The sequence below is a fragment of the Callorhinchus milii genome, unplaced genomic scaffold (genome assembly GCF_018977255.1).
Source record: "Callorhinchus milii isolate IMCB2004 unplaced genomic scaffold, IMCB_Cmil_1.0 Scaffold1, whole genome shotgun sequence".
Classification (NCBI taxonomy): Eukaryota; Metazoa; Chordata; class Chondrichthyes; order Chimaeriformes; family Callorhinchidae; genus Callorhinchus; species Callorhinchus milii.
The window spans coordinates 109,353,071-109,378,713 of record NW_024704742.1 but is presented as its reverse complement, the minus strand read 5'-3'; the positions used below and the strand labels follow the sequence as shown (position 1 = coordinate 109,378,713).

The 25,643-nt window shown below is 39.0% G+C and overlaps 1 protein-coding gene and 1 non-coding gene across 4 annotated transcripts in view; one reads left to right on the top strand and one right to left on the bottom strand.

Moving 5' to 3' along the window:
• The window catches only part of mctp1a (multiple C2 domains, transmembrane 1a), a 251,498-nt gene that overhangs the window by 123,648 nt on the left and 102,207 nt on the right, over positions 1-25,643 (bottom strand). Inside the window, exons 7-11 of one of the 3 annotated variants that reach the window (XM_007893071.2) lie at positions 24,011-24,055; positions 22,398-22,436; positions 20,451-20,615; positions 17,233-17,363; positions 6,852-7,038 (exon numbers count right to left, since the gene is read on the bottom strand). In XM_007893071.2, the coding sequence (XP_007891262.1) occupies positions 6,852-7,038; positions 17,233-17,363; positions 20,451-20,615; positions 22,398-22,436; positions 24,011-24,055 (567 nt within the window). The remainder of the gene's footprint in view (positions 1-6,851; positions 7,039-17,232; positions 17,364-20,450; positions 20,616-22,397; positions 22,437-24,010; positions 24,056-25,643) is intronic. The other 2 variants (XM_007893072.2, XM_007893073.2) reach the window with 2 other exon arrangements.
• LOC121850768 lies at positions 5,447-5,561 on the top strand. The gene has a single exon (XR_006085745.1). It is a non-coding gene; the product is annotated as a U5 spliceosomal RNA (small nuclear RNA).

Sequence of the window (25,643 nt, the reverse complement as noted above, 5' to 3'; positions counted from 1 at the left end):
TAGGAAATGGTTCAGTATTTTGGAACGCTAGCAAATTTCACTAGACTAATCCAAGTTTGCTTGCAATTATTTGTGGGGTATCATTATGCAATGAAAAAAAATTCAAATAATAAAATTTTACACGAACCATAATTTTTAATATCAAATATAAGTTAATGTTTCATTCCGATTTATACCAGTGATGGAGATTTTAATAATGTAGATTACATCAATGAAGGAGTACAGTGTAAACAGAAATGTATTTCAGATATTTCACTGGAAAATTCAAACTAAGGTATCATCGAAGCAAGGATGTAATTTTAATGTTAGTATTAGCACAAAATCTTAATCACGTGCCAGAAAATTTAAATGGTGTGAAAATCTGTTTTCCAACAATTTTGATTCTAAATGGATTCCACCAAGTGATCTAATCAGGCTTTCTTTGGAATTGGTTTACACTTCTGAGAAGCAGACATGGTGATTTGATTATTTAAAAACACTCAATGAAGGGAAAATAATCACTGGTAAAATGCAGTCACTACACTTTGCAGTAAATTGCTGTGAAGTGTTTTGTGTCAACCTCCAACACAAAAGGCACAATATCAAATGCAAGTTTTTAAATAATTGTTGTTACTATTATTAATAAAAATAAGCTGGGACAGGAAACCCAATTGTTTTTTCCAACCAAAAAATAGAAAAATGCACTGCACAAATGCACAATTTGCTTTTACAAACAACTGCCAATGTGCACCTCAATCTATGACACAAATAAATTAAGCATAAAGAATACACTTTTTCTGCTCTGCCATGAAAGTTTCACCAATTAAAAAGAATTTACCAACACTCTAATGTGCAAAATGTTAAATAAACAAAGCACTGTTTTCATTCTTTGCTTGAAACGGGAAAAAGAAATAAAGTATTGAGGACCTGCATTGAAACAAAGCACAAGTATCTTTTGTGTTGAAGTCTGTAAGTAAAATGAGAAATAACTGCTGTGTGACAAAACAAAGCTACACCAGTGATCCTTTTCACATCCTCAGGGCTAGCCAGCTTAACAAAATTGTATCTGAAGCCTCTCCAGAAATTGAAGAGTGCCCAAATTTAAATGAGCCAAAATGACAGTCTTCCAAATTATAAATCACTTCATCCAGTTATTAGTTTAAGTTGCTGTAAGTTCGATTCATAATTACTAATTCAGGCAACCAGTCTCTTGCTAGTGTCTGAAGGGTGAAAGATAACATTGCACGGTAAGTTAAATGATTTTTCTTTACATTTAGGTCTGTGTGTGACACACAATATCTAATAGACACATTGTACACAATATTATAAAGCATTCATTGACTAAATTTTGGGCAGACATCATAAAAATAACTGGGCTGACATTAAGAAATGAATGCCCGGTATTCAGAATACAGACATGCTTTTAAACTGGATGCACTATATTTATGACCATCATTAAACAGGGCAGGGTAACATGAATATAAGTGGAGGAGGAACTCATTTTTAAGATTACAGACTTTTTTAAAAAAAATATGTTTGAAAGCAACTTTCTTTAAAGGATCAGACAATGGCAGTTACAGTATCTACAAAAAACTTGCTGTGCACCTGAGGAAACTGAGATTTCAAAGTAGGTTGTTCCAAACTAATCCAGGAATTGAGCCGAACTGAAATTCTCTAATGAGATTATAATGCCCCTTTAAGAATTTCATCAGAAAGCTCAGTCAGTTAATATTCCAGTTAAGTCCACAAAAAACTGTAAAATCATTTACTATTGGTCTGAAATCCAATAGTATAACCACTTGACTTGAATAAATATTCTTACTTTCGATTGTAGATTTGCTCATATTTTGGCAAGGTTGCACATTTCACCAAGTTTACACAGTCTTCCTTTGCACTGTGTAGTGTGCTGTAAAACATTCTCAACTTACAGAAAGCCCCAAGCAATCGGTCATGAAGGAGTTTATCATTTAGATTTTATTTCAAAATTGTATGACTTACGACAAACTTACCTAGATTCTAAAATGTGAGTATTCTGAATTTCAGTGAATTCATTTTGTGGAAAAATGGTTATTCATGTAACAAGAATTCACCACATCCGAGGATAATTTTAAATTTGTTCTAAGGAGATTTTAGAATGAGTGATCTATATCAAGAACCTACTGCATGTGCTTTGGTGCAAATTACTTCAAGAAAAGCTTCTCACCCCACCGATGGGCCGGGGGGAGGGCAGCTTTCAGCCCGAACCCCTTTATTTAATGCAGTTCGGAGATGAGCTAACTCTTCAACATTACAAGCTAGACGGTAATACTCTTTCAACCTCACATCTCGAGTGAAACAGCACTGTGTGAATTATCATCACGAACAAGGTTGAGAGGAAGGGGAATAAGAAACTCTGCTCCCTGACAATGAAATAAAATTTGCAAGCCTTGTCACATTTAATGGTTTTCTGCAGAAATGCTCTCAGTACCCTGAGGGTTAATTACCATTTGGATTTTCAGTTTATGTTTGACTGGTGACTTAATTCATTACAAACTGTGACAGTCTTGGTTTGCTCCATGCCGTACCAGTGCTATCCTAGAAAACAGCAGCATCTTTTTAATATGTGAGTTATCAGCATCCAGACCCGTTCACCATTTATCTATAGATTGATTATTTACCATGCTCCCTACCCTATAATTTTTTTATATAACACTTGGTATTTCTATGGCAGGGAATTTTTTTTCTCTCCCATGAATCCTTTCAGACCTCAATAGACAGAAAAGATTGAAATGCTCAGGAGATGATTCCTCTTTATTTTTTTAATGAAAGGCTGTATAATAAATTTTCTGTATGGCAGCAGCTGTCAGCAAGAGCTTTCTAGTTCAGGTCTATTATGGGAGAAGCAATACCCTATCCTATGGCACCGAGATACACACAGGGGCCAGCGCTGATTGACAGCTTGTCATCATGACGTCTTATTCCATCTCTGTTATGGAGAAAATTAATGTCACACCACCAGCCTTATGACTTGCTGTCATCTTATAACCACTCACCTTTTATCAATGCTCCAAATAACATTTCAAGCCCATCGTCTCACGGTGGACAATTCGGTCAAGGGACATTAAATCGGACGACTGTGAAATGTCATAATAAAAATGGAATGCTAACAACTTCTTTCTAAACTAGCTCTTCTGAATTTAAGGAGTGACAAAGGGGGAAGCAGTGGTTTTGTGCTCCCATTCTGAAGAGGTCACCAAATAGCCTTCTGGCTGCCATCCATTAATGCCCATTAAAGAAAATCAAGGGATATTATAAGAGGCTTTTTCACATTAATGACTGAAATTGAAATGTCCATTTAATTTGATGCATTTGCACATTTGGTCACAAATGGTTAAATTACTGTAATACACTCATTTTCTAGGCTAACTCAATCTGATAGCGGGGTCATGGCTGCAAATAGTCGTCAGCTTTGCCAAATGATTTAAGCCATTTTACTGTAAGAACCTCGGTCATCCCCAAGTGTATTTTGTTGCTTATTTCAACATTTCCAAAGCACCAGTGCATAGAAATAAGTTTATTTGTATTAATCCGTAAACACTGCTGAGTTCTACGGTAAAGCCATGTAATGGAGCAAGTTGCAGGAATAAACACATTTCAGAGACTCAAAACATTTAAAGCTACCAGTACTAGTGTGTCATTAGTTTTGTATTTTTGTGACAAAAATGACAATGCCATTCATTTATGATTTATACAAGCCCAGACAAACAGCTGATTCAGTGTCGACAGCAGGGAGAAATCCACCGCTGAGCTACAGCAAGTGCCCTGTTAATCTGTTTGAAGAGCATTGTAAAGCATTTGTAGCACCGCTTCATGTTATCTGCTCACTGCATAGGCTGATAAGGCACGTCTTTATTAAATTCAGTTATCCAGAGCGCGTCAGTCAGGGAATGGGAATATTTTAATATAATATTTCACACTTTTAAAGCTCAGTTGATCTGAGTCAACTGCCACATTGGAGTGCCGAGTCTAGCCATGTAAAACAGCAGCCTGTGTTCGAGGGAAAGGCTTTTTAATTGTAGTATGCCACCATTATTTATTATGTAGAGCCTAGGATAGATTGTTTTAAGCTAAATCCAGTGTAATAGCTCCTCTCTGTGCTTGTTTTGTAAAACTGCAATGAATGAGGTACAATTCAGTATTGTAGTGTCTGCATTTTCAACACTATAACTTCATATGGCACAGCTTGTCAGAGGCCCAATGTACAATGCTATAGGACGCTGATCCTTCATACCAAAGCTATCTCGCAAGAGGACAAGGAGAGTGGAAGGCATGTCCCTAGAGCGAAGTGGGAGAATTCTGTGCCAGTCAGCGTGAGCTAATCATCTCCAGTACCCCACTTTATAGTTAACAATGGCAGGTGCCTGCCATCCAGCCCCCTCGCTGCCCTTTTGCCTGGAGTTGGCATGACACAAGAAAGCCATAGAAGTACAAAGAGGAGCAAATGTATGAAAGAAGATGGAGTCACCGTGACCAAAATAAATTGATATAAAATATATTCAGTGGCACAGAGCATTGATATACTGGCCACCATACTCCCCCTTGTTGATTTTTACCTGTTTTGCTATTTTAAAAATTACATTGGGATCCAAAACATACTATTAGGTGCCTCTGTTATAACGCACAGTGTTTCAGGTCTATAGAATTCGACTCTGTCTCGCTCTTTCCCTATTTATCTTCAAAAGCTACCTAAAAGCTGACCTCTTTGGCTGTGCCTGTGGTCACCTCCTCCTGCATCACCTCTGTAAAATTCTCAGAGACATTACTCTATTTGAAGGATGCTGCAGAAACACAAGTTGTTGTGGTTGAAGAAATGTTTTCTGATCTCACGCCTAACTGAGCTATGAGCAACAATTTGACAAGCTAGGGCTCTTCAGTCTTGAGAAGATGATTCAGAGGAGACCTCAAATAGACTTATAAAATGTTAAAAGCGAACGAAAAAGTAAACCCAGATCAATACTTTAGGATGCACAAAGGCCAGAAGATATAATAATCATAATACAAGAAGTCGTGGATTGAGTGACGAAATTATTAGTTTTTTTAAAAATGATTGGAAGGGCGTGTGGAGTATTATTTATACGCACTTTGCCAATATCTTAACATTTTAGCAAAATGACCTCCAATCTTTGTACATGCTATAGCTGCTCTATGCGATGCCCCCTGGTGCCTCTCCTCAGCGCCCATTAGCTACACGAGCCTTCACAGTTACCCAGAAAGCCTTGCAGGTCAGAATATTTAAACAGTCACATTTAGTTTGCTAATATTTCTTCAAATGTGCTCAAGTGCACCCTTGAAGAAGCTTGTGCTATGGGTTAGAAATCTCGTTGCATTGCGTTTAACGTGGTCGTACATGGTGAAATGTGAAATTTGCCTCACTGTATCAAAGAGGTGAGTGGGACAGCCTGACGTGTGTAGGTTGAGCTCCTGCCCTCAGCTCTGGTTTCTCTTCAGATCGTAAAAATCTTTCGCCTTTTACTAAAGGTTTCCGTGGAGAGGAGCGTTTATGAGTGTAAACTAATTTTTTTAGGCTTTGCTATAGCAGAGCTCCTTCCCAATGAAAAATCAGAGTATAATGTACTTCCTTTGGTCGCCCTCCTACCCCACCCTCCTGATCCCAACCACCAGCTTGGGTCCAAATAGCGGGCTGTCCAGTGCCTGGGAACGTCCTCCTGACATAAACAGGGTTGTACGTCCCTGTCCCTGCCTACTTTGCCCAGCTTTGCTTCATAAGCAAAGTCACCATAATATGTATTATATATATTTTTATGTAATAATGTATGAGATTCACCCCCATAAACCAAATTAGACCAAATACGTTCCCACTTATAGGGTTGTGCCCGCAGACAAGCCCCCCAATCTCCCCAAGCTCTTCTAGACCCCAAACTGTCAAAGGGCAATGTGGACCTGAAACCTGTCGTTGAGTCGTCTCAGAGGGCTTCACAAAATATACTGTAAAGTGAACTTACTGTATATTTTGTGAGTAAATTGCAGCAGCGATTTTACCCAAGGTAAAATTGGTCACTCACTTCATGGCTGTTTGTAGGACATTGCTTTGAGCAAAGTGGCTGCTGCATTCGCCTACTATATAAATAAATACATTTACTATATTTTACAGTAAACTGTCAAGCGCTTTTAGACATTTTAATGACATGATAAGGCACTATATCAAGCACAGGGATTATTATTGTAAACTGAAGTGAAGAAAATAAAATAAAGAGTAAAGAAAAACATGTCTTTAAATGTTTTAAAATTACTATTTTGATGCAGGTACTACTTGTGTCCTGAAGGGCTCGTAATATTTAAAGAAACTTAAACTAGTGACTGGATCCATGTATATACCTTCCCCCCTTCCCCACATACCTTTATACATTTCCTGGATGGATTATATACCTACACAGCATTCGCCTGCACCACATTTTCTTTGCACCATTCCCTCTCCCTTCGCTACCTCTTGCACTGCCTCCCTCTTTGGTCATGGCCCTGCTTGCTGACTGGCAGCAGGCTTATCTGCAGTCTGTGCTTGTGCTTGGTCCTGGCACTTTTCCCTCCTCCCCCTCCTCGACAGATCAGTTCCATTCATAGCGTTGAATCACAGCAGCTCAGCGGAGATGCTGCCAATGAGGACAGTCACTTTGAATTCTAGTTGAGTCTGGGATTGAACTTACAACCCCCTGGTAAGGAGTCTTATGCTCCGTTGCTGCAATCTCAAAGCCGCTCTCAATACACTAAACTTACTTCCAAGTGTGCAAAGAGAATACTTTTCAGACATTAACACTTTGTTTGAACTTTCAATATCACCCAGATATGCAGACAAGTATTAATAAAGTAATACATACATATCGTCGCCTTATTGCCTTGTGTTGCTGCTCTTCCTCCAATTTGGAGACAGATGTATCGGCAATATCGACTGGAGGCGATGCTGTCAGAGTAAGAAGCAGCACCAAGCGGCCATTGCCTTCAGACAGATTAAGCTCCAGTTTGTGAGTATGCTCCCGACTGAGGCCCGATAAATTAATTTGACACCTAAATAAAAAGAAATCAATCAGTAATCCTCTTTCTATAGTATATGATGAATGTACAATACAGGCATTTCAGTTCTGTTTTCATATGATGGGATACAGTGCAGTGCCTTTATTAGCCTTTCTTTGGAACTCAGAGCAAGGCTTGTCAAATGGAATAAGGATTAAGTGAGAGCGGGATGTTTTATAGTGATTCTAGAATAATAATTAGTGAGGGAACCATGCAAAAGTGTGACGAATATAACAATCTTTGATATTTTCAATAACCCTGCATCTAATTTGATTTTTTGTATTAGTTTTATGTATCAGTAATTTGATACATCTACTAAAGTATAATTATAATAATTACAATGCAATACAATTTACATTTACACAGCGTCTTGCACATCGGAAGGATGTCTCAAAGCACTTCACACGCAGCCTTCTGGGCACCTGAACAGGGTGGAGGGAAGCTGAGGAGTGTGTGTGTGTGTGGACGAGGGAAGGGGGGTCAGGAGATGATAGAATCTAATAACTGACATTTTGCAAAATTAACCTAACATTAATCTAAAATATTGATGGCCCAATAGTTGGCCCGAATAGTCTGTTTCCATGCAGTTTCATACTATACATCTCCTCCTCTAGTTGTAACTGCAGGATACTGTTGTTCTGTCAGCTTGCTTGTCAGATGTCAGTACATGGATGAGCCCAAACTTTCTGCAGTTGAATGTTGACAAGATGGAAGCCATACTCCTTGGCTCCCGCCAATGCCGGCTCTCCTGCGGCTCATCTTTTAAGCTAATATAAGAAATTATTCAACTACAAAAAGCAACACTCCAGTAAATATCTGTCACCAAAATTTGGAGTTTTCCAATATTTAATGGGGTCATTATCTGAAACTGTGTTCACTTCTGATGGGAGTTCTTAACAAAACTGACCAACAATGGGGATTCCATTACATTCAGAGGTTTTGTCAGGAAATCCCATTTGAAATGGTCATTGTATTATATAACCTTTGTCACCTTCTAATTTCTCAATATCTTAAAAACATTCCTGAAGAAAACAACAGCATCGGACTGTTAACACTGGAAGAAAGGATACCTCACCCTAGGTGTCACAACATACAGTGCAAAGAGTGGTGGCTGAAGAAATTCGCTGGTTAGTACAATCTGCTGATTAAAATACTGGCAATTATCAATGTTCTACTGTAGCCCAAAGGTCTACCTCGAGTAACATTAACAAAAATTAAACACACTATAAATAAAAAGAACCGACAGGCCTGATTAGTGGTTCTGCACAAAAGGATTACAATAGTATTTCTGTATTCATGGCATTTTTAGTACCAGCAATAAAATTGTCATATTTATTGTAAAATGAGTGAGAATAATGGATTATAAAATTGATGTTGCTTCTCATGGGCACAGAACATTTTTGATTATTTGCCGAGTAACTGAATATGTGTCTGAACTATTCACAGCTCATTTCATAGTTAGATAAAAGTGATGAAAATATGAGACTAGACTATCCATATACCAATTTCTCCTTAGTTACACTATTATATCATTGTAATCTTTTAAAACGCATTAACTGAATTGCAAATGGCTAAAACCTTAGTCTGGAATATTTCAGTTAAACGGAGAATGTACCGTTCTTGGGCTACCTAGGGTGTATTTAGGAAAGATCACTGATTAATCATGATGGACTTCTGACAAGACAATGTAAAGTCAAGAATAAGAATCTGGAGCAATTTAAGGCTTGCAATGCAGATCCTTGAAACTGAGGTGACTTGCATCTAAGTCATGCTCCTTTAGATGGTCTAGAAATTTAAATGTAGATCCCCTCTCCCTCCCACTCCCCAGTAGACTGAGGGGGAAATTGGATTCATGTACTCATTAGCGTATTGTAGATAGGGATTCATGCTGTCCTAGATAAATTGGATTTATATCATACTGGTTTGAGGGATTATGGATTTGTACACCACTCGACTGCTGGGAAATCAAATTACAATCTTAATGTTCCTGGGTTGGGCAACAAGGGGTTGGAATCAGTCAGAATTCCTATTTCTGATCACCATCTAGTGAACCCAAATAGTTCTGCTCATGGTTGAGGACAGGCTTGGTTTGGAATGTGATCTGTTTATAATAATAATAATCCTTGCATTTGATATAGCGCTTTTCACGTCGGGAGGACGTCCCAAAGCGCTTCACAAAACACACTGTAAAGTGAATTGACTGTATATTTGTGGGCGAACGCGGCAGCCAATTGCGCACAGCAATGTCCCACAAACAGTCGTAGATTGAAAATGACCAATTTATTATTGTTTTTGGTTTTTGGAGGGATTATTATTAGGCGTGTGGAGTAAGGAAACTTGCCCAAGGTTTCGCCCTGCCTGGAATTGAACTCAGGTCTCTCACTAGCAAAGTGAGTGCTCTAACCACTGAGCTACAGGACTCCTTGTTTCTCCAGCATGGTTGAATTGACTGACAAATCTCATTATCAAGGCTTGCACATAAACAATGTCCAGTCAGGCAAAATACCTATATGCAGTGAGGAAGGGTACAATCTCCAAATGGCTGGCAATTCACATTGTGACATGAAATGAGAAAATCAGCTTCATCTTATTATACATTGTCACAGCTCCAACATATTACTGTTGAAGCCAGCCCTCCTTTTCTTGTTTTTTTTAATATAGAAGTACCAGTAATTAATATCAGAGATAATTCTTCTCACAATGTCAAGCTTGAAATTCATCCTGATCTTCCATTATTAACGTTGCAGAAACAGATTTCTTTTTAAAATGTATAATGAAAGAGGTTCAAATGCAACAAACAAATAGAGTGCGACGTTTTGATTTAGATTCAATTTTGGTGTCAGGAAATTGCGGTGTACTGTCTTATTCCTGCAGGGGTTCAGTCCCTGTGGCGTGCGATTAGCCACATCCTTCCCTATGTTTGCAAAACAGATCCAACTAGTTTCCTGCTGTTCACATGCAACGCAAGACATTCGGGCCTCCGCATATAAGCTGCAGAATTATATTTAGACAGGATCACGTATCTCATTCAGCAAACTTATAAGGGTGCCTAGAAGTTGGGAACCTCAGGAGTTCCCGATTGACAAACTAAACAGGATAACAGCGATTGTGTCTGCATAGGCAATTCTAACACATGCATGGGTGATTCCTACTCATGGGCAGGTGATTCCTACCCATGCAAGTACAGGGTTACTGCTTTTGCCCACTTTGAGACACCTTCTGATTGTTCCCTGAAGATATTCACCTGCACAAAAACCATACCACAAATAATAGTCACAAACTGCGGCCTGTGCTTTTCTTATCAGTTTCTTAATATTCTTCTTTAATGAAGGAAATCACAGTCACATGTTCAGGGACCTCCTAGTCCCACACTTCCCTGCACAGATGTGATCACAGGGTCGTCTCTTGTACTTTAGCAGCAACTGCCGATTTTCATGATCAAAATGTGACTTTTTATATTGCATACATCACCAGATATGTCAAGTCATTCTGTTCTGTAATGTAGTGCAATGGAAAGCTCTTTGATAAATATTGAATTCTTTAAGATCATAAGAGATGACAAGAGAGGTTCAGAGAAGAAATCCCCTTGGACCTTTGATTATCCTTCAAGAATATGCATCCTACTGTCTTCTTAATGTAGCATCTAGCAGTTTCTAAAATCAGCCCAATGTCCAGGCCTCAACTGCTCTTCCTGGTAACCCATTCCAGTTGCAGATTACATTTAATGTGAAAAAAAATGCTTCCTGCTGTCAGTCCTAAAATTGTCCTGATTATTTTTATTATATAATGAAAATATATTATCTTATTTCCTGGCAATTAAACTAAAATTAACTGCAAATTAATACTCAATACATTTGCAGTAATTCATTTAGCTCATTAAAAGGGAAGCCTATTAGATCATAAGTATAATCACAGGTCCAATATGGTTTAAAGTTGTTCTGCATTTGCACAATAGCTTTTCTGAAATGTGTTTGTTTTATCACAGTGACGTGAAATGTATTTATAAAATACACTTCAGTTTAATTTTTTTACAATTAACATTTCCCAACTGCAAAATAATTTCCTTATTAGAGCTTCTTGTTCAATATATGACATTACTCTGTAGTGGCAATATTGCATTAGCTTCTCAGACTTCAATTAATTAAATTTTTGTACCACTTTCAACTGTCAATAACAGTTTTCATATTCCTGAGGTTGGAAAATGCATTATTAAAAATAAATGTTCGTGAGTGATCAACTATAATTTAATCTCAGTCTCCAACAATAACCACTTGAACTTTGCTCCTACAGTTTACGATATGATTGGAACCTGATTAAATTATAACCTTTTTACTCCATACATTCCTAATTCTACATGTTAACTTAGTATTGACTAAAACTGAGTAGAACATAGCTTTAGCCTTCTAAAGTGTAAAGTTTGCAGATGTGCTATCACCAGCAATGCTGGAAATTGAGCACTGATAATCTAATTCTGAAGGTAAAAACTGTGATGTTTAACAGATTTGATGTTTTAATTAATTCAACGAATCTGTTAAGAAAGATCGGAATTTTCACTCCACTTTATGTGGAATCTGGTATTAATATAATTAATATCATACTTCCACATGGTCAATTATTGCTTATGAACAATCTTTTATATGAATTAAATGACAGAAACTATTTGATACAATCTGGTTTGGTTCATTTGGATTAAAGCCTGCTTCATTTCTGATCTGAGTTTACGGAGAGACAAGGGGAACCTGATTAACTATCCCAAAGCACATTTCAGTAATGGATTGGATAAATAATTGGAGATGGGAGATTTGGGAAATTACAAGATGTTGCATTTATACAGCAACAACATCAGTTATAACTAAAACGCATTATCCTTCACAAAACATTTTGTGGTCACTAATTTATTATTTCTGACAAATTATGAAATTCTCGGAATGATTAACTTGCAGATTCTTTGTGCTCCATCCAGATTTTCAGATGGATTTTAGATCACAATTTCCTCAAAATGATCTCCTGATTTTGGCTGAGCTGCCAGGAAAGGAGTGGCAGAAAGTATCAGATAGAGGATAGGTGCTTGTCTATAGGGAAATAAGAAGAGGGAGAATCAACAGTATTTCTCTCTGGAGGGAAATACAGTAGATTAAATACAAGTCAGTGCTCACTACACTACTGTACGATGTATTCCTGCAGTTCTAAAATTATGGTTCAAAAAGCTTTGAATGCAATGTTGATGATTCCCAAGCACAGTATCTCAGCTAGAGTTACTGTGGATTGGGTTAGTTCCTTGACATGCTTTAATTGAGTGTCACCATGGGAATTGTGGCTGGAAGAAAAATCAAACACACTGCTAACATACAATTAGCTGCCACTTTTATCTGTGCGATCACTCCATGTCCCCTGTTCTATGCATAAGGTCATAATGAAAGCCAATAATTCAAACGCAAGGCAGTTAATTGCCATATTTGTTGCCCATAAATGTATCCATGGGTGAGAGAACCTCTGAGTTCCTTTAAGCTGAGAATGAAAGAGACTCTACTTGCTTCTATTAGCATGCAATGTAATTCTCAAAACAAGTCCAGAACATTTCCCCATTTCCCCAGCATTTGGCTCGCTCTCACCGTTTCAAACACTATTCAAAGACCAGTTTGGGGTTTCTCAGCTGTATGATCAGATGGGTTCCTGTTACATTATGCTGTAGGTCAATCTTTCCTACCAGAACCAGATTGAGAAAGGATCGGTTGGTCAGGCAACAGTTTGTGGGCCGACATCACTTTCTGTTCGCTATATACACAGCGCGTAGCAAGCGATGTCACCAGTGACCTGATAATCTGGAACATCCACCATTTTTCAGTGTGTGGGAACGTCAGCCAGCTTTCTGTCCATGTTTATTGATAAGTCAATGTCATGGTCGACATTCCAACTGCAGTATAAATGAACCTACTTTATAAGAAAGTATGTTATAATGGGGTCCATTCCTCTCCAAGGCCATAGAAAAGTTGTTGTGTCCCAGCTTCGCTCTTTTCCCTTCCGCCATTCCCTCTCTGAACCCCTCCAATCGGGTTTCCCACAGCACGGAAACAGCCCTGGTCAAAGTTACTAACGGCAATCTGAGCATCTGCAACCAGGGCTCTTTCTGCCTCCTTGTCCTGCTCGACCTCTCTGCTGCTTTCGACGATGTCAACAATTCTCTCCTCTTACACTGCCTCCTCTCCTATTAACTCAATCTCCACGGACCTGCACTTGCCCGCCTCTCCCACCATCTCCACTTTATCGCCACTAACGGCTTCTCCTCCAGCCCCCACACCATCATGTGTGGCATTCCTCAGGACTCTGTCCTTGGTCCTCTCTTTTTCAATATCTGTATGCTCCCCCTTGGTGACATCATCCACAGACATGGGTTCAACTACCACATGTATGAGGATGACACCCAATTCCACTGGGTCTGAAACACTGATTGTCCAGAGCCTTGGGATGTCCTCCCAACGTGAAGGGCACTATACAAATGTAATTTTGTTGTTGTTCTACTGAGTGAATGTTTCAAAATATTAATACAAAACATATTATGAAATAAAAACAAATCGGCCACATTCAGGATGAACACAAATTTCCAAGCATCTGGCTTTAGTGGCAATAGAGAGTAAAGCAGCACTAATAGATTAAGAAGCAACATTATTTTAGTCCCCTCTGGTCATTCTAAAAGGTGGCTGACCGCACTCATTCATGACAAATTAAGGCAACTGTCAATAGGCCAGAGTTTCCCCAGTCTGCAGATCACAGTGGGACATTATGTAAATTTGTTCAAATCACCTCCACACACTATTCAGATACAGAGCTAAATGGTAACTGACTGATTGACCGCAAAAAAAACAATAATCATGTTTTCTGATTTAGAACTTGTATTTATACACTTACATACACTGCTTGAATTTCATGAAATGGTTCAAGATAAAGTTCAATGAAAACTTTGGGCTTTGAAGTACATCTTGAACATTTCTCCAAATGGGTCACAGCCAGTTCATGTTGTATTTCAATGATGTGTTGTGGTTGAGAGATTCCAAGATTAGGGATTTACTGTCATGTTACTTGAATCGGATTAAATTGAGAAATGAATGAATGAAAATAAGAAGTCTCCCAAGAAATGAAGAGTGTATAGTTTGTATAGTACTGAGTCTCGTTTCACAGTCCTGTTAGGGACACTAACTCATGCTTGGTACCATGAAATATTAAACTCAGGCACAGAACACAGCATACACAACCCAACGATACTCTCTGAATGCTTCCATGGATCAAAATTCCACAACCTGCTAGTCACAAAACCCTTCCAAATCGTCAATATTTTATCTGTACTTTTTCAAAGCATTTACACTTAAAATTTAAAAAAATGCATTTCTCTTACTGGGCCCATAAATTTGAAGATAATATGCTTCTCATTGGCCATTTCCTGCACTAAGTGGCATTGGAAACACAGACTATGCACCCTTCTGTTATTGGTAAGTCACACTCAATCAGCAAGGAACTGATGTTTTCTTGCCGGTAAGTAATGCAATTCTTAGGAAATCCTTTGGCTAAAAATGGTAAAGCCTGCTACCTACTGGACAAACTAAATAACTTGCAACAAAAATGGTCTTAAAGAAAAAGCAATTCAACAGGATAGCAGCATAAGAATTGCTGAAGTCACTGGGAACATGCAGCAGCTCAGGCAGCATCTATGGAGAAAGGAAAATGAGTCAACATTTCAGGTCCAAGATCCTTCATCATAACCGGTTCTGACGAAGGGTCATGGACCCAAAATGTTGACTCACTTTCCTTTCTCCATAGATGCTGCCTGAACTGCTGAGTGTTCCCAACGACTTCTGTTTTTGTTTCAGATTTCCAGCATCTACAGTATTTTGTGGGAGGGTTTTCCATTAGAAGTGCTCCACAGTTGTACTTTTTTTTAAAGTTTATTAATTATATTTATTTGCAGAGCTCCCCCACATAATCCAGTGAACCTCCATCTCAGGGAAAATGTTGCAGAGCATACAATAAAAGCTGACATCAGCTACGAGATGGAGAGGAGAGAAAAAGGAATATTGTTCCATGGTTGTTCTCATGCAAACTAAAAGAGAATGGTCTTGAACTTGCAGAAGAGTTAGAGAGGCTGAAGGGAAGTATTCCACTCTGCCTGGATGCTCCACGCAGCTTGCCTGAGAGGGAGATTTGCAATGGAGGATCCAGTTCATTTATACAGACAGTGCCCAACTTGCATTTATTGCATCCAATTTGCATTTATACTTGATTCAACTTGCATCCAACTTGCATTTATATAGCGCCCCTCACACCACATGAAAAGGAGGATCCATTGCAAATGAAGATTAGTAAAAACTAAAATCCGAATAATTTATTTACTACATGGTGTCAGCCTGGCTCGGTTGGTCGTGCTCTTAGCTCTGAGTCAGAAGAATATGGATTCAAGCTCCATGTCGGGATATTGAACTCACAGTCCAGGCTGACACCCCCATGCTTTGTTGGAAGTGTTGTCTTTCTGCTGAGACATTAAACTAAGGTTCCATCTGTCTGTTCAGTGGGAAGTGAAAGATCCCATGACATCATTTAAAAACAGAACAAGATTTTCTCCCACTGTCCTGGCCAACAATGCCCCTGATAAAATTGATAGTTCACTTCATGGGATATTTCTGCATGCAAATGCGCTGCTATGCCTACAAATTAGTCACTACACTTTACAGTAAATCCTGTGAAGCACTTTGAAACATCCTCCCGATATGAAAGGCCCTTTTTGAAATGCAAGGATGATTATTATTGTAATGAAGGAATTGCATGGATTAACTTTCAAAAAGGAACTACACAAAATAATTCAGTGTTAGTCAACGGTGAGATAGATATGCCAAAGGAATTGTTTGGGAAGTTGGCATGATATACCAATAATCTATTCCTCTCTGAAATGTTACTTACTTATGTGGGAACACATAATAAATCCAATTCTCTTTTGAACAACCATGAACAGTAATCCTCATTAACCACATCCAGTCAGACCACAAACTAAATACCATTCTCCAGACTTTAAGTTGCATTTGAAAACTACCTGTCTTATGAAGACCACCGGTAAGTCTCAATGATGGGTTTTAGAGACGTGTTTCACTGTAAATTCAGTCAATTTTCATTGTAAGAGTTTGAAGAAATGGTGTACTTTGCCATCTACTGGAGAACACTGTGAAAACACCTGTCCTACTCCACATCTACTGCATGTACAGGAAGGAGTAAAATTTGGAATGTTTCATAATGTATTCAATATGCAAAATCATCACATTGAATATATTATGAAATACTGCAAATTTCACCCCATAATATTGTCTCACCTAAAATTAGTTTCAATTAATTATGTCAGAGCATGCAAAGGAAAATGTTCTTAAAATTATTTTAAAAAGAGTGAAAAATGTATACTTGAGGGTATCCAATCATTCTTAAACATATGCTGCAGGCAAAATAAATGAGGGATTTTTTTCCCCCCAGTGTCCCAGCTAACAATCTCCCAGATAATATTTCTCATTCACTTCATGGCTATTTGTTGGATGATGTGGTTTGCAAATTGGCTGCAGAATTCGCCTTAAGTCATTGCACTTTAAAGTCAATACTGTGAAGAGCTTTGAGACAACTTCTTGCTGTGAAAGGTGCTGTATCAAATGCAGGATTATTATTATTTTATAATACCTGGTGATAGATAGGTCACCAAGGCAACAATTGGAATATTCACACTTGGGGACAGGGGAAGAGTGTTTTTTTTTAATAGTAAGACTTTAATGGGTTTACGATTTTAATGGTAAATTGGGATTTTCCATTTTTCTCCAAATTGAAGAAAAGGTTATTTTTTTTATTTTGTTTCAGCATTTTGAAGTACCAAAAAATGTCTGACTTCCGCGTTGTAAGGTTGACGTGGACGTCACTTGCTTTGCTCTGTGCATGCAGCACCTCTCATGCTCCAATGTTACTTTGTCAAAGTGACTCTAGTAGCACAGACTGCGCACAGTGCATAAAGCGAAGCAACAGAGTGACCTTTGTGGCGACTTCACAACATGCAAATTGGCCATTCTTGTAGTCAAAAAGATTGCTAAATATCAAATAAAATCGCCAATATTATCTGTCGAAATGTTTTAAAAAATCAAAAACTGGCAACCCTACTCATAGTGAATTACAAACCTCCCGATGAAGTCGTCTTTCTTCCTGGAATCCTTGTCCCACACAGTGATTTCTACAATCTCTTCCTTTTCATCACCCAGTAAGAAATCAAAGTGTTCCCGCCACTCAGGATTCAGAGATTTTAATACAGTCTGAAAAAAAAATCAACACAACTTCACTTTAGTAGAGATCTTAAAGAAGCTAAGCTCCAACATGTTCAGCACCTTGCGATGTCTTCCCGACGTGAAAGGCGCTATACAAATGTAATCTTGTTGTTGTGGTTGTTATGCAACTGTTTATAATAATCTAAATGCAAATTTCGGTCAACATTTTGAATTCCATATTTATAGCATCCTGGATATTTATAGCGTACAAGGAGGCTATTCAGCCATCGAGTCTGCACCGACTCTCAGACCAAGCTGTCCATTGAATCCCACTGTTCTGCCCTATCTCCACAACTCTTAAAACCTTTATCTTTCATATACCTGTCTACTTCCCTCTTGAAACCTACAATGAAATGGATTCTGGCTCTACCATCTTACTTGGCAGGGCATTCCATGTCTCAACAACTCTGTGTGGAAAAAAATCTCCAACACTCTCCTTTCAGTCTTCTTGTGATTATCTTATATCTATGTCTTCTATTTACTGACTCTCCTCATCAGTGGAAATAGCTTCCCCCTATTTACTCAGTCAAATCCCTTCACGATAACACCTAAATACATTTTCTATGCAGCAGGGTGACGAAATAAACAATGACTTGCTTACAAAGCCACTGTGACCTTTGTTTCAAACTGCAACGTGCAATTTCCAGGCAGCATAATTTTGATATGTTGAGGAGGTCATTATAGTCAGGGTGGATGGCCATTAATACTAATCATAGGTGTTCTAGGTAAGTGAGTGCTGGAAGCATATTACTTTCCTATTAGCAGTGAAATAATTGGGAAGAGAAATACCAAGTTAAGAGTGAATCATATGCTCTGACCAACTGCTGTCACCTGAATGAACAATTTGCTCACTCACTTTTAATACTCTTGTCTCTTGTTGATTCACTTTAAAAAGTCCTGTGAGCAGCCACAAAGTCTTACTACCTGCAGGAGTTTGTTAGGGCCCAAAGTGACTATTTCCTGCTGAGTAGGGGAACGGCATTAATTTATTTAAGTGGTTCTCAGTGGGCAGGAATCAAATGTTTTCAACCCAAAGTAATGACACCGTCCCTGGGTCTTAGGCAGTAGCCAGATTCAGTTTCCCTAACTGAGGAGAACGATTGTCCTGGGAAGATCGTCTATAGTATAGAGAACATTGATATAGTATTGATGTAGCGCCTTATCACATCTTAAGGCACATCTGTGAAGTGATTGCTGCAATTTAGGCGGCCAATTTGTATGCAGTGATATTCCACAAACTACCATGTCATTAATGAGTATTTTTTTCTTTGTGGGGGAAAGTTTGCCAGGTCACCAGGAGAAACTCCCTTCTCTTTCTGAACAGTATTTAATGTTCACCTGAACAGGCAGGTAGGATCTTAGGTTAATGTGTTATTATCTGAAGGATGGCCCCTCGGACATTGTGCTTTCCTATTAGAGTGCCAGACCATGAGCTCACAATTCCGATGTGGGATTTGAACCCACAATCTCTTACTCCAAGACGAGAGTGCTATCAACTCAGCCAGTTGACACCTACATACCTACAATTACAACAACAACAAGATTCCATTTATTGAGCGCCTTTCACGTCGGGAGGACGTCCCAAGGCGCTGTACAGTTGGGTCAGGACCCGAGCAGGGGGGAAATGGTCAGGGTGAGGGGAGGGAAGGGAAGGAGTGAGGAGGGGGTAGAGAGTCGAGAGGGGAGCTGAAGGCACAGTCAAAGAGAACAGTTACAACACTTTATAGTAAATATTTTGAAGCATTTTGAGAGATTTCAACAATGTGATAAGTTGCTATATCAAATACAGCAATTATTTTTATTATTATGACAAAGATAAGCTCCATTCTGGCTTTAGTGATTTTGTGGTTATGTGCTCTGGTTACACTTGTTAATTGATGCATTGACTTAGTAGGTACTAGGCAGATTTTATAAAACAGAAAATTCATCAACTGGGGAAATGGGTGTTTGATCTATGGTATTCACAAACTGGATTTGTAACTTGGTGAAACTTATCGGTGAAACTCATGACAAAATCTGTGGCAAGTAAATTGCTTATCCCATCACCAAAATCCAAAGCACCCAGCTTCTTACCTGCTGATGTCTTGTTTGCCAGTTTATACCAATTTGAGATTTTAAACAAATTGACAATATTGCCAGCCACAATTTTGCCACCTTTCCACAAACCAGATGTTGCAATTAACGTAAGAACAGTAACAATCACTAGGTTAAGAGAATATTTTTTCATGCAAATTGTTATTAGAACAAGGAATGCTTTGACACAAGTGATTATTAAAGCTAAAGTTATAACGTTATTGTAGGTAAAAATTTCACTTGGGTTCAGATTTATAATAATAATAATCCTTGTATTTGATACTGCATCTTATCACGTTGTTGAGATGTCTCAAAATGCTTCACAGAACAGTGTTTTGCGGGCAAAATGTGGTAGCTAATTGCGCACAGCAGTGTCCCACAAACAGTCGTGGATTGAGTGACCACATTTTGTTTTGGGAACGATTATTACCCCCGGAAAACAATCCCCCAATGGACTCCCAAGTGGGTCCCTACTTACTGCTAGGTAAACAGCAGCGCATATGTGGAGTAAGGAAACTTGCCTAAGGTTTCGCCCTGCCTGGGAATCGAACCCGGTTCATCTTGCTTGCGAGGCAAAGCATTGTGGCTTGTGTCAAAGCATTCCTTTACTATATTTATGAAACATTTCAGAGGGTGCAGAACTTGGCAAATTGCTGAATTCAGTGTTAATTTTGAAGCCAGTTTTCCAAAGCTTTTAAAAGAACTTATTGTAAAATGGGTTCTAAATTAAGGCTGTATTTATGTATTTGCCAAATTCTGCATGTTCTGAGATGCTAAATAGAATAAATCTATGCCCAGGTGGAATTTCTCCCCATTAAGAGAATTGGATCAATATGTGAAGGGTAACAAAGTGAAAGGGATAGAACAGAGATTGTGTTTTTGCAGCTCCAGTAGAGGAGCTAGCATCTTTTCAAGTTTTATGCTCTAATTTCTATGACTCGGCAGTCTTGTTGATAATTCTGCTTCTTTAGTGACAAGTGCTGTTTTTAAAAAAAATCTCACCTTACTCTTGTATTTCTGACATCCCAGTTTGAATTTTACATAAGGATCACTGAGTCCATTTGGATCCATAGACTTGAGGTTCTGTCCCTTCACGAGAGTGATCCCAACAATTCCCTTCCAGAGCTGGTCCTTTTTGTACGCCTGCAGTAAGCGGATATTCTCAGCCTGAGAGCACCATGAGGAAAATGAAACAGAAGCAAAATATCTCTTATAAGCAGATCTTAATAGATCAGTTAGCAAACAGAATGCCATCAGTCAGGCTTAAAAATGACAATATAATTTGTATTTATATGATGCCTTTGGGAGGACATCTCAAAGTACTTAACAAGGGTAAATTTGCTCAAAGAAGACATGTTTTTGGTTGGGATCGGGCCGACAATTGGGGTTGTTGTTGTTTACCAACTTGAAGACTAAACTCGACAAACGCAGTGCAAAACCTGTGACATGTATTTATTCTCAACTCCTGCCAATGAATGCATGCAACCCACTGTGGGTCTATCGTGCATTGTTTGCTGAAAAGAGTAATTTTTTAGAAAGCATTTACAATAGGATTTCCCAGATAAAGAAAATGATCAAGTATATTTAGCATGTAGTAAAGCTTAGTGAGGTCACTAGCGTTGACTGAGACCAGGGTTTCTGAGTCGGTAGAGGAGATTAACAGCCCGGTCTGTTCTGGTCTGCAAACAACCAGATGAAAATCTGTTACTTGGTCTCTAACTTTAACATTCAAGTTGTATGGTGGTAGCAATGTCAGCAACATCTGCTGGAACCACCTCACTTGAGCTGGGAGTTATTAACATTGTCACCAGGAACAAAGGAGAAAATGATGCGAACTTGTGTTGCAATTATAAACTCTCAATCTAATCCATACATAAAAGCCAACAGGATTGTGATCACTCCCAAATGAATAGGGGGGAAAATAAAGGTTATAAATGCATTGCAGCTTTAAAGCAGAAAGGTGCGCAGAGTGCAATTACAAGCCAACTTTGATGTTCTTTTGACATGCAGATCATTCGAGTTTTAAATCAACAACAACAAGATTACATTTGTATAGCCCTTTCACGTAGGGAGGATGTCCCAAGACGCTGGACAGAGTGCAGCATTTCAGACCCGAGCTGGGGTCAGGGGAGGGAAGGGAGGGGAGGGGAAGAGGGGTGGCCGATGGCATGGTTGAAGAGGAGGGTCTTGAGGTGGGAGAAGGAGGCTAAGGAGGGGGCGAGGCGGAGTGATTGGGGGATGGAATTCCAGAGGTTGGAGGCAGAGTGGCTGAAGGCTCTCCTGCCAATGGTGGGGCGGGTGGGTTGGGGGACGTGGAGCAGGCTGGAGCCGACTGAGCAGAGGGAACAGCGAGTTGGTTGGGGGTTAGGAGGTCACAGAGGTAGGGTGGGGCGAGGCCATGGAGGGCTTTGTATGTGAGGACCAGGATCTTGAACTGGATCCTCTGAAGGATAGGGAGCCAATGGAGTCGGGTGAGAATAGGGGAGATGGGGGTCACGGAGTTTGGTGCAGGAGAGGACATGCCTGCAGAGTTCTGGATTATCTGCAGCCTGTGGAGGGAGGAGTTGGGAAGGCCGACAAGCAGGGCGTTTGCATAGTCGAGCCTGGAGGTGATGAAGGCATGAACAAAAGTTTCAGCGGCCTGAGGGGTGAGGTAGTGGCGGAGTCGGGCAATGTTACAGAGGTGAGCGAAGGCAGAGGGGGTCATGGATTGAATGTGGAGGAGAAAAGACAGTTGAGGGTCGAACAAGACACCGAGGTTCCTGACTGGCTTGGTGAGTTGTAGTGTGCAACCATGAAAATTGATGCTGCCAGAGCCTGAGGTGCTGACGCGAGCCAATCAGAAGGACCTCAGTCTTGTTCACATTCAACTGCCCTAATCCAGGACTTGATGTCCAACTGGTAGTCTGTTAAAAGCTTTTTGCAAACAGTTATCCTGCTATCCATTACCTTACATGATGTTTGCCAAGATATGTTCGGAAGCATGCTCTATGGAAAGGCAAAAACATTTAAGCACCACTCAGCAGCAATGCTAATAATAAAATATTATTATGGCTAATACAGGAACTAAAAAAAAAAAAGTAGCTGTTCACAGTATATCTTGTGATGCCTGGTGGAAATACAAAGTAAAATGAGTAAACCTAACTTTTTTTAATTCTAGACATTTAATGCTAATTTTGTTGTGGGTTTCTGCATTGAATCAATAATAATAATCCTTGAATTTGATATAGCGCTTTTTATGTCTTCTAGACATCTCAACGCGCTTCACAGAATATACTTATATATAATATATATAATTCATGTCCCCCCGCCTTATCACGTCATCGAGACGTCTCAAAGTGCTTCACAGGATATAATGTAAAATGGTTTGACTGTATATTTTGTGGTTGAATCGCAGCAGCTAGTTTCCACGCAGCAATGTCCCACAAACAGCCATGGAGTGAGTAATCAATTTTATTTGGTGGATTATTGGCCAGGATACCAGGAGAAACTTCCTTCTCTTTTCGAATAGTGCCATGGGATCTTTAACATCCACCTAAATAGGTAGACAGGACCTCGGTCTAATATCTCATCTAAGGACAGCACCTCCGACAGTGCAATATACCTCCAGCACTGCATTGGAGGGTCAGCTTAGACCATGAGATTCCAATTCCCTTTAAAAATAATAATAATTTTGTCACTCAATCCACTGCTGTATGCAATTGGCTGCCGCGTTTCTCCCACAAAATACACAATCAATTCACTTTACAGTATATTCTGTGAAGCGCTTTGAGACGTCTCAAAGACGTGATAAGATGCTATACCAAATGCAAGGATTATTATTCCTTATTAAAGGAAGCCCATTAAGAAATTATGGAATCCCATTAATACAGTAAAATAATAATGAATAATTAAATAAATGGAATAATAATAAATACATTTATGTAATTTTCAAAATAAATACAATTATCTGTATATATTTTACAGTCTAATGTTTGGTCATTTTACTTGACAGGAGATTAATTGAATTGAAGCATGGCTACAGTAAGGCATCTGGAACTGCTGTAGTTTGCCCATTCATAAAGAAAAATTTCATAATTTCCTCAACTTGTTTGCATAATAAAGATATTACTGATAGCCAAAAAGAAACCATCTTAATTTAGGGGCATCATTTTTTAAGCATGTGTTGCAGCTTAAATAATATAATATAATAATACTTGCATTTGATATAGCGCCTTATCACATCATCGAGATGTCTCAAAGCGCTTCACAGAATATACTGTAAAGTGAATTGAGTGTACATTTTAAATGAAATTTTACGATTGTGCGCAATTGGCTGTCGTGTTTTGGCCACAAAATATACAGTACCGCTATATCAAAGGTTATATGCAAGGACTATTATTATTATCATTTTGTGGGAGAAATGCTACTTGTATCTACAGTTTATAGAAGAGCTACAAGTGGTATCACTTCTGCACTATTGCTAAAGCTATTAAGAAGCTCATGAACATTATTTAAGCACGCAGTCATGCAACCAGCCTTTACATGGGATTTAGGAAAATATGGAGGGCAGACCCACTCACTGTGGCCTTGTAAGACTTCCATTGATGACTTGTGGTCATTGATGTCTGTTGGGGAGAGGGTCATATGCAAATCCAGCATGCACCATTGCAAAAAAACAAATAACAAATAAGCACAATAATAGCACAGGTAGAACAGAGAAGGTAGGTTAGAGAGTAAAGAAATACTTTTATTAATACCAATTTGATTAAAAATAGACATAGTGTAGATGACAGAGATTAGAAGAAAAAGTATAAGTGCTAGAAACATAAATAAAATTGGAACATTCTGGCAATGCACAGCATGTGAAAGCGAAAGATAAGTTAATAATCCTTCATTAGAACTGATGAGCTGAAAAAGTCACAACTGGACTGTTAAACTTCTTTCTCTTTTAGCTGGTGATTATCTGCAGTTATTGGATTTATGTTACATGATAGAAACATTTTGGCCTTCAAAAACCTGCAAGATATATCAGTGCTGTAGCATGCGTCCAAGCAGGGAATACTTCTAGATCCTATGAGAAAGGCGGCGTCTATGTGCATTTGTACCTTGCCTGATCTGCTCTACCTTCAATGGACGAGCTTTCAGCTATTCTTTCCTCTCTGAAATTCTATCCCGAAATTCCTCCACCTCGCACTTTCCTCCCAACTGTGAAGTGCACCTTAAGACTGAGCTCTTGATTGTGCTTTTGGTCAACTTTCCCCCACCCTCTTCAACTCCCTGTCTCTCCATAGGTTTATTAGGCTTAGTAACACAGAAGCAGCTGTGTGAAGCACTTTGAAAAGTCCTCCCTATTTGAAAGGTGCTATAGAAATTGTTGTTGTTACATGTAGGAGATGATGTCCTAAGGGGCATATTTATTAATCAAACTAAGCTTGGCAACTGAAACAAATACCATTGCGTTTTGTACAGCACAAACACTGGATCATTGACTCCTAGTTCTGCTACAATAAATGAGAACATTATCAGCTGGGTTACCAGCTTCGTGACATCTCTACTAAGAAAATGAGCAATAAAACAAAGACATCAAAATCGGAAAGGTTTCCAAGCATAAGAACATAAGAAATGTTGGATGAAAAAAGCCCAAGGTCCATCTAGTTTGCTTTCCACCTTCCTAGCGGTCGCATGCACAGATGTCCCATACTACCCACGTACTATATCCCATAATGTTATTTCCTAAAAGAAAACTATCTAATTTGTGTTTGAAAGAATCAACACTTCCTGTTCCACAGGTTCACTATTCGCTCATTGAAATAGTGTTTGCGTAGATTTGTTCTGAATTTTCCCCCCTTCAATCCCAGGCTGTGTCCTCTGGTTTTACTATTCTGGACAAGTTGAAACAGCCTGTCATGATGTATATGGATGTTTCTCGAAATGGAAGGAGGTGTGCAGCGGTGTCTCCCAGGGATCGGTATTGGGACCACTGCTCTTTCTAATGTATATTAATGATCTGGACTTGGGCATAGAGAGCACTATTTCCAAGTTTGCAGATGATACAAAGATAGGTAGGGTAGTAAATAGTGAGGAGGACTGTAACCAACTGCAAGCAGACATACACAGAATGGTGGAATGGGCTGACATGTGGCAGATGGATTTCAATGTGGATAAGTGTGAGGTGATACACTTAGGTAGGAAAATGATAGGAGGCAATATAGA